Source organism: Mus pahari, chromosome 11, assembly GCF_900095145.1.
Source record: "Mus pahari chromosome 11, PAHARI_EIJ_v1.1, whole genome shotgun sequence".
NCBI lineage: Eukaryota > Metazoa > Chordata > Mammalia > Rodentia > Muridae > Mus > Mus pahari.
The window spans coordinates 9395958-9405954 of record NC_034600.1 but is presented as its reverse complement, the minus strand read 5'-3'; the positions used below and the strand labels follow the sequence as shown (position 1 = coordinate 9405954).

The 9997-nt window shown below is 40.5% G+C and overlaps 1 protein-coding gene across 1 annotated transcript in view; it reads right to left on the bottom strand.

Annotated features, from left to right (window-relative positions):
* Positions 1–2671: 2671 nt before the first annotated feature.
* Kiaa0825 (KIAA0825 ortholog) overlaps positions 2672–9997 on the bottom strand; it is a 398643-nt gene continuing 391317 nt past the window's right edge. The window contains exon 21 of the mRNA XM_029544170.1: positions 2672–3932. Within this exon, the coding sequence (XP_029400030.1) occupies positions 3815–3932 (118 nt within the window). The 3' untranslated portion in view covers positions 2672–3814. The remainder of the gene's footprint in view (positions 3933–9997) is intronic.

Sequence of the window (9997 nt, the reverse complement as noted above, 5' to 3'; positions counted from 1 at the left end):
CCTGGCCTTCCCCTGTGCTGGGTCATATAAAGTTTGTAAGACCAAGGGGCCTCTATTCCCAGTGATGGCTGATTAGGCCATCTTCTGCTACATATGCAGCTAGAGACTTGAGCTCAGGGGGATCTTTGGTAAGTGATAGCTGCCTAGAAAATCATCGATTTCATCTAGATTTTCCAGTTTTGTGGAGTGTAGGCTTTTATAGTAAGACCTGATAATTTTTTGAATTTCATCTGTTTCTGTTGCTATGTCTGCCTTTTCATTTCTGATTTTGTTAATTTAGATAAGATCTCTGTGATCTTTAGTTAGTTTGGCTAAGGGTTTATCTATCTTGTTGATTTTCTCAAAGAAAAATTTTTATATTGTTCTTTTTGTTTCTAATTGGTTGAGTCTGACTATTTCCTGTCATGTTGGGTGTGTTTGGTTCTTTTTGTTCTAGAGCTTTCAGGAGTGCTGTTAAGTTGCTAGTACAAGATTTCTCCAATTTCTTTATGAAGGCACTTAGTGCAATAAATTTTCCTTGTAACACTGCTTCCATATGTTTGTACCATAAGTTTGGGTATGTTGTACCTTTATTTTCATTGAAATCTAGACAGTCTTTAATTTTCTTATTTCCTGCTCAAGTCATCATTGATTAGAACATTGTTCAGTTTCTGTGAGTGTGTGGGCTTCTGTTGTTTCTATTGTTGTTGATGGTGCTGGTCTAATTGGTGGTCTGCTCTTCCGAAGGTCCTGACTTCAAATTCCAGGAACCACATGGTTGCTCACTACAACCTGTAATGAGATCTGATGCCCTCTTCTGGTGAGTCTGAAGTCAGCTACAGCTACAGTGCACTTATGTATAATAATAAAAATAAATCTTAAAAAAAAAAACCTCAACATAAAACCACATACAATGAATCTAATAGAAGAGCAGTGAGAAGTCGTCTTGAACACACTGGCACAGGAGAACTAATAGTTCAAGTACTAAGATCAACAATTGATAAATGGAACCTCATGAAACTGAAAAGTTTCTGTAAGGCAAAGGACACTGTCAGTGGCACAAGAAGGCAGCCTATAGGTTGGGCAAAGACCTACATCTGATAGAAGGCTAATATCCAAATTATATAAAGAACTCAAGTAGTTAACCGCCAAAAAACCAAATATCCCAATTAAGAAATGGGGTACAGAGTTCAACAGAGAATTCTTAACAGGGTAATCTCAAATGACCAAGAAGCACTTAAAAGAAATGTTCAACATCTTTACTCATCTGGGAAATGCAAATCCAAATGACCCTGTGATTTCACCTTATACCAATCAGAATGTCTAAGATCAAAAACTCAAGTGACAGCACATGTTGGTGAGGATGTGGAGAAAGAAGAACTCCATTGCTGGTGGGATTGCAAATTGGTACAACCACCCTCAAAATCAATCTTATGGTGCCTCAGAAAATTGGAAATAGTTCTACCTGAAGACCTATATGTCCCGCTCCTGGGCATGTACCCAAAAGATGCTCACCCATACCACAAAGACATGTGCTCCACTATGGTCATAGTAGCTTTAATCATAATAGCCAGAAGCTGGAAGCAACCCAGATGTCCTTCAACCAAAGAATGGATACATAAAATGTGGTTCATTTACACAATGCAATACTACTCAGCTATTAAAAACAAGGGCATCATGTATTTTGCAGGCAAATAGAAGGATGGAACTGGAGAATATCCTCCTGAGTGAGGTAATCCAGACCCAAAAGACCTGCATGGTACATACTCACTGATAAGTTAATATTAGGCAAAAGGAACAGAATTCCCATCATACACCCAATTAAGGGCCAAGTCAGGATGCTTAAATCCACTTCAAAGGGGAAACAAAATAATCATGGGAGGCAGAGGGAGGAATGGACCTGGATAGGAGAGGGGGGGGAGATAGACTCAGGTATGGGGGAGAGACAGAAGAGAGGCTCAGAGAGCCAGGATAATGAATGGAAATATCCAGGTGCCAGGGGTGGGACATGGGGTGGGGACTTCTAGAATGTCCCAGAGACCCCAGTATTCAATGTGGGTGAGCTTAGCTGAAATGCCTAACAGTGGAGACATAGAGCCTGACGAGAAAACCTCCAGTGGAGGGGTGGGGACATCAACTCACCTACAATACTTTTGATCAAAATTGCTCCTAAAAGAAATTCATGGGCAAAAATTGATCAGAGACTAAAGGGGTCCATCCCACAGGTAGGCACTAAACCCTGACACTATTACTGAGGCCATGCTGTACTTGCAGATAGGAGCCCAGCATGGCTGTCCTCTGAGAGGGTCTACCAGCAGCTGACTGAGACAGATGCTGGTCCTAGACTCCTAGCACACATGTAGCTGCCTTGTCTGGCCTCAGCGGGAGGGGATGTGTCTAGCCTCACAGAAACTTGATGCGCCAGTCAGGGGTGTCCTGGGGTGGTACTCTCTCAGATGTGAGGGGAATGGAGCATGGGGATAAAAACTCTGTGAGGGGGCACCAGGAGAGAGTAACATTTGGGATGTAAATAAATAAAATAATTAATAAAAAAGAGATAAGATCCAAGACTTCTAGAGTAGCCTCCTTTGTATCCAAATTCACCCACTGAAACAAATATACTTTCTATAGGAAATAGTATAGCTACAAATATTTCATAAAGATCAAAGAACATGGGAGCACACACATTTTTATTAAGTTTATGAGAACATCAGAAGCCATTATGTTCGATGCCAGATGGTCTATGATCCACAGTGGGGCTTCTCTCATTTGTCCTCAAGGCATTTTGTCTACAGTTCTTTCAATGGTGGCTCCTTAATCAGTATGTTTATTAACTGCTCACACACTGAATGATCCTATAGTACCACATTCGGTTTCGTAAAGGAATCCTTCAGATTATTTTTAATGCCTCTGGGTTCTTTATAAAGCAATATCAGGCACTGATAGGAAGGACATACTAAATACATGTAATCGTACTTGTCAGCACATCCCCATCACATCCTCTCTCTCTCTCTCTCTCTCTCTCTCTCTCTCTCTCTCTCTCTCTCTCTGTAGTATGTATGTATGTGTGTGTACGTGTACACACACAGTGGAAATAATAAAATTAACAGACATTGTAGATAATGAGGGATAGAGAAGGATAACTTTTGAATGTAATTTTGAAAGAAAAATGGTTTTTGGTTGGAGAAAATACCATTTTTTTTTGGTTGAGCCAAAAGGATGCCAGGAGTTGCCTGAATGAGAGCCACTTGGCCTAGGATGTGGAAGCATAAGGACGGAGTGAGATTTAGGAGGAAGGCAACAGCCATCACAAACAGGCATGTGACCGATGCTAACAGTGGTAGACAGTGCTTTTTAGTGCTATGATTTAGCATGGGTGAAGACAAGGCTATATGGTAAGTGGGGACTGGCTCAGTCATGAACATTAAAGGCAATTAAAATCCAGATTTGGGCTACAACTACAAAATTAAATTGTAATTTTCAGATGACTTTCAGGGGGATTCCAATCAACTCAACATCCAAATATTATGTAAGAAATCCCTAGGAAAATACTTCCAAACATTTTGCCTGTTGTCATAGATACTTCTGTACTAAAAGAAAAAAAAAACAATTCAAAGGGAACACGAGATGGCAGCAATTTTATCATATAAGGAGAAAGACTGTGGGAAAAAAAAACCAATTTGAGTTTTTTTTTAAGAAATGTGGAGCCTCTTATTCTTTATTCTTTCAGTACAGACACTACTGGGTGCACTCTATCCTCCTCCTGAGGAGGGCGAAAAGCCTTCATTGTGTGAGACAATTTCCTAAAATAAAGCTGTTGCTGTTTTTCTGCAGATTACTGTTCATTTGTGCTGTCTGATGTGGAAAAGTCCTGTATGGTACAGTTCTGTTGTAAATGTTCGAGCATCATTTTTTCTTTCTCTTCTAGTGTTTCATCTTTCCTCATTTCCCACCTAAAAGAAAAATAAATAAAATCGTTATTTTTGTACCTTTTAACACACACACACACACACACACACACACACACACACTCACACTCACCCTATTTAACCAATAATCATTTTTATATATAACTTTATATACAGTCACTGGTTTATTGCGGGGTCAGCTTTCCTAGTCTGTTCTGTTCTGCCTGCCTCTTAGGCAAGCATTCACTAGTTTCTGGGAGAATGGGAAAGGAAAATAAAGCCATACTCAAGAGAACACCTGAGTGTTAAATTTTAAAGTATTGTGTCAAATGTAGTTTCTGTGTTTTCCAGATTTAAAAATACATATACTGCATTTACTGCACTGCAGATGGTGTAAAGGGCTATAGGTCAGACAGAGGTTTGTAGTGAGAAGACATCAACTGAACTGACATGCCCGAAGAGAGCAACCTCTCCTTAGACATACAATTAGATTGGGCATAATAAACATAAGCCAAGACTAGCACGTTTCTATAATCTAGTTCTATATAAACACATAACCCTGTGATGTACATGTAATTCTGTTCATCCCTACTGCTTCTTTCCTTGAAAACAAGGAGACAGCAGCTCCCAGAACTTGCTGGGCATACCAAACCTAGAATTCCAACAGGAGGGAATATCCTGTTATCTATTTCCATTCTTCTTTTGTCTTTAGCTTTTCTTCCATTTGTTTAACCACCTTCCATTACATAGTATTTTTAAGGAGATGCAAAACCTATTGCTGACATATCCTAAAAGACTGTGGTCAAAGGCTCACTGGTCGTCTCCACGGTAAAGGACAATCAGTTCCTCGCTGATAGTCACCCCAAAGCCTTCTGCGCTTTCAGAATCAGAGCCTCCAGTTAACAAAGAGCTGCATACAGCTCATGAAGATAGGGTGCAGCTTTCTGGTTCTGTCAGAACAGTGCAAAGAATGAATAGATGCTGTGCTTTCCATAGACACTTTGGGTATTCTGTTGAAATGAGGGCTTCTGCACTCTGGTCAGCCATGAGCAGTTGCTGACATATCAGAGGAAGGCAAAGCATAGATGGATAGAGCAGCTTCAGAGACACTACATTTGGAGGCCATTTACATCCCTTCCTCACCCTACACCTGGGCTTTCCCACCCTGTATATGTCCAATCACACTGGGACTCCTTAAACTTTTCACCTGTTCCCTCATGGTTAGAAATAGATCACCATTTATAAAAATTTTAAAATAACTTGAAAAATGAAAATAATTTTCACTACCATGCTGTCCAAAAATCATATCATTTGAGTGCATACTCCTAAAATCAATTATTTGGGGGTTTATAATTTATCACACAAGGGTACCTTGTGCCATTTTAATGGAAGTTTAGTTTTATATTGTTTGTTTTATTTTTTAAATGCTTTGTGATAGAGTCTTGTTAGGTATCCCAAGCTGACCCGGAACTTGCTTTGCAGCCCAGGTTGGTATTCAATTTTTTTTTAATATCTTTATTTTTATTGTATAGGTGTTTTGCATGCATGCATTTCCATTTGCCACATGTATGCCTGGTCTCCATAGAGGACAGAAGATGATATCAGATGCTCTAGAAAAGGAATTACACTGTGTGAGTTCGGGAAAATGAACCTGGGTAATCTATAAGAACAAGTAGTCTCTTAAAAGCTGACCCATCTCTCCAGCCCCTTTGGTTTAAAAACTTGATCCTCCTGCCCCACCTTCCTCAGTGTTGGGATTGCATGCATGCACCGCCATGCCTTCCTCAGAATTCTGATGTTAAAACATGTCCACTACCTAGTCCATAAAGGTGTATTGGGTGTTGTTATTATTATGTCTATTATATTGAACTCCACAATGGACAAATAAATAATGAAAAAGGTATACAGCACTATCTGTAGGTTGTTTTAAGAACATTACATATGATGGGCAGTGGTGGCTCACACCTTTAATCCCAGCACTTGGGAGGCAGAGGCAGATGGATTTCTGAGTTTGAGGCCAGCCTGGCCCACAGAGTGAGTTCCAGGACAGCCAGGGCAACACAGAGAAACTGTCTTGAAAAACAAACAAACAAAAAACAACAGCAACAACAAAGAACATTACATAATCCTCTTTAAGTTCTTCAAATGTTAGCATTTTAATTTTATGGATGACAATAAACTGAGGCACGCAAAGTTAAAATTACTAGAAATTTGGCTGGAGAGGTATAACAAGCATATCCATGACCTTAGGACACCTTTATAGATACCACCAATTAATCTTCAAAATAGCTGGGGCCTGGGTAGATGAGATGGCTCAGTGAATCAAGGCATTTCCCACCAAGCCTGACACCTGAGTTCAATCCTTAGGACACACATGGTAGAATGAGTGAACTGACTCCTACATGTTATTCTCTGACCTACACACATATCATGTGACACCACACACACACACACACACACACACACACACACACACACACACACACACACACACACATCCAATAAGAACACACCTGGGTTTAGCCCAATCATTGACCACTTGCCTAGCATATCCAAGAACTAGAGTTTCATTCCAAGTTCAAACAAGAAAAAACTTAAATATTTTATAAATTTAGATATTAAATAGAAGAACTAAGCATCATATTTTTATGTGCAACGCAAACATGTCTATTCTCCTCCAGTCTCCCAGTATATAAAAGTGCTAATACTGCCTAAGTAGATGAATTATTTTAAGAATGCCAACAGAACAAAATATGTATTCCACACATAAATATTTTGATCATTGTTTCTACTTGTGAAGATTAAAAGCAGTTTCTCTTCTTCATTAAAAATCTGTATAATTAATGTAATTTAAATGAATTATATATGTAATAGAATCCATGATAAGGATCCTTAAGCTTCATGACAATTATAGCACTTCACAGTATAATTGAGCTGTTAGTAATTAATGACATTAGACAAAATTATTTACCTACCACAGCCCTCTTATCTCTGCTTTGGTTTATAAAGGAGAAATAATTTTATATGAGGATAATAAATAATAACAAATGGTAAAAGGTAATAGATTATATTTTCTAATTATTTTATTCTTGTTAAATGAAAGCACTAGATATTCGAAATCTCTGTCACAAGCACACTACATTTCACACTCACAAACTGCTAAGAGAGGTTTGTCTCTAACTGCTAATACAGTGAAAAACCAAATCAATTTCTCAAAAGAATTACCATGAGAGAAACTAATCTACCAATTTGTCAAATACCAATGCACAATATGTTGAAAATATTTATCTGTAGTTTCTCCTAATATAGTAAATATCTGGGATAGAAACATTTTCCAACAGAAGAAAGAAGTTATCAGAGTCATGTATTCTAATACTTACTGAAAGACTTCATAGTAAATATATGTTGACTCTATTTTTTGTTCATCCTGACTTGGTAGCCTGCCTCTTGTACTAAATCCCCTACCTGCCCACTATGGTTTAAAAAATTCAACATTGCCCCCCTTCTGCTATATCTCATATATGGATGAACAGTAGAATCCTTGAAGATCCCACTGATCTATATGCTAAGTACCTCTGCTTTTTGGAAGAAGTTCTATCCACATGTCTTCTGGGGTGAGTACAGAAGCTTGGCCATGCTTGAATATGGGTCTTTTTCTATGATAAAGTAGGGACTCTAAATAAAACCTTTACTGATATTTTCTACAGTGTCAATAGTGACAACCTGGGTATATACTCCTTTCTTACTAACTTGGGTGTTCTAAGCCTTCTCATAGTCTCCCTTCACTTTCATAGTTACAGCAGGGCCACCAACAGTGTCTGCTTGCCACTCACTCTCCTAACATGAGCTCCTGAATGTGTCAGACTACAGGCTCAGCAATTTTTATTCCTTTTCACTTCAGTGGGCAATAGTTGGCTCGTGGTTCCTGTGGACACTTAAGGCATGGCAAATAAAAGTGAATACCTGTTCTGGTGACTGACTTTGTGGAATCTTGTATTGGGGGAGGACTTTGTGGAAGTCCATGTGTCAGAGTCAATTGGGAGTGCTTAATTGTGATAAAGGTCAATGACAATACCAGTCCAGGTTATCGAAGATGTAAGTCCTGTAGGGCCTTTAGGTAGGGACGAGCAACCAACCCCAGACAAATGAAGAGAACCACAGTCTGGACTATAAGAAGTTCTGAGACACAACCAGTCTTCTGCCAGGAGAAAAAGAGCTGAAATTTTGGAAATCAATCCTGTCTCAAATACGAGCCTCAGCCCTGGAATCGCTCTGCCTTTGACTTGGAACTCACTGCTTGTCAGTTAAACCCTCTCAGGAGCTTTCAAACCCCTCAGTCTCAGTGTTTTATCTATAGAAAAGTGACAGAGGAGTTTGGGTGTACAGCTATATGTGCTTTTATCTGTGTTCTCTGTGACTATCCCACACAACACAGTTGTGATGGAGACCACCAAAATGCTACATCCCATAAGCCCTGAAATAGTTTCCATTTGGAATTTTTCCACAAAGAAATTCGCCAGTCTCCATTGTGGAAAGACCATTCAATCTACGAAAGACACTGGAAAATGAGCAGGGTGCTTTTTCCTGTCTTGGTGTGTAGTTTTTCTAGTGGGACCCAGGGAACAAGATGGAAAATGACTTTCATAAACAGCAATTCCATACAATAGAGCTATGGCTTCCCAAAGTCTTCATTGTACTCCAGTGAGAAACATTTGTCCTAGAAACTCCATCCATGTTAAGTAGAGTGTCCCTATCTAATCTCTTATTGTAATTGAAAGGGATTACGTGCCTGACTCCTTAGAATGCTGTTTGCTGAACAGAGTTGAGGAGCAGGGGAGCCTGGATTTGAACCCTTTATAACCTCTGTGAATTTGGGCAGCGAAGACTACGATCACGCTGATTTTCTATCTATAAAATGGGAATTCACAAAAGGTCATCGATTATAAAATGAAAACAAAACAAAACAATGCCCTGTTCATGGCAAGCGCTCAGTGAGTGGCGTGCTGTTGTCGTCAGGCCTCTTTGGTGTATCAGTTTTTGGTTGCAAGTCAGGGCAAATCTGACTGTGATGTGTCTTACTTTTCTCCTGGAACAAGAAATCCCAAACAGAAGTGACTGCTGGCTAGACCCATGACAGAGCCGCTGTCATTCTGTTCCGGGGATGGCTGTGGTGACACAGGCCAGCCATGTTTGGAGGGAGGAGCAGGGCAACTGCTTCATTGACTTGGAGTATATGGTTTATTCCAGATTCCTCATAGAAGATACTGAAGCCATGCTGTTTAGGATTGAAACCTGAATCTACTTCTTACTAAATTGTGATACTGGACAAGTATTTTAATCTTTTTGTGAGTCAGGTGTTACCAGTTTTAAAATAGGCAATGCTGCCAGGATTCATTCAAGTGTCACAAAGAGTGGTGAGCTGTGAACGCCTAGTGCTTCATAAAATGTATTCTTTTATTCCACTACCGAGTTCCAGAGCCCTTGCACCCATGCTCTTCCTCTGGTTTCATGTCTTTCACATTGCTTTGTCTGACAAATTCTTTTTCAAATGGCCTTCCCTTTGCTGTTGTACATAGCTCTCTCTTATCTGTTTGTCCAGCCTTCTCTGAAGGAACACTGCATACTCTCACTTCAACCCTAGTTCAGGAGTTCATACCATCAGAGGGGTTCATGTCTCAATTTCATGACCCTGTAGCACCAAAGCCTCAGGGACCATCGTGACCAGGGTGTTGGAGGTCTCATGCTCTAGCCCGGTCATAGTTCTGTTTGGCTTCTGCTGCCTTTTCTCAAGGCGAGAACAGCCGTCCTCACTGCCTCTGCTGTCCTTGTGCCCCTGCCGTCCTTGTGGCCCTGCTGTCCTTGTGGCCCTGCTGTCCTTGTGGCCCTGCTGTCCTTGTGGCCCTGCCGTCCTTGTGGCCCTGCTGTCCTTGTGCCCCTGCTATCCTTGTGGCCCTGCCGTCCTTGTGGCCCTGCCATCCTTGTGGCCCTGCCGTCCTTGTGGCCCTGCTGTCCTTGTGGCCCTGCCGTCCTTGTGGCCCTGCTGTCCTTGTGCCCCTGCTGTCCTTGTGCCCCTGCTGTCCTTGTGACCCTGCTGTCCTTGTGCCCCTGCT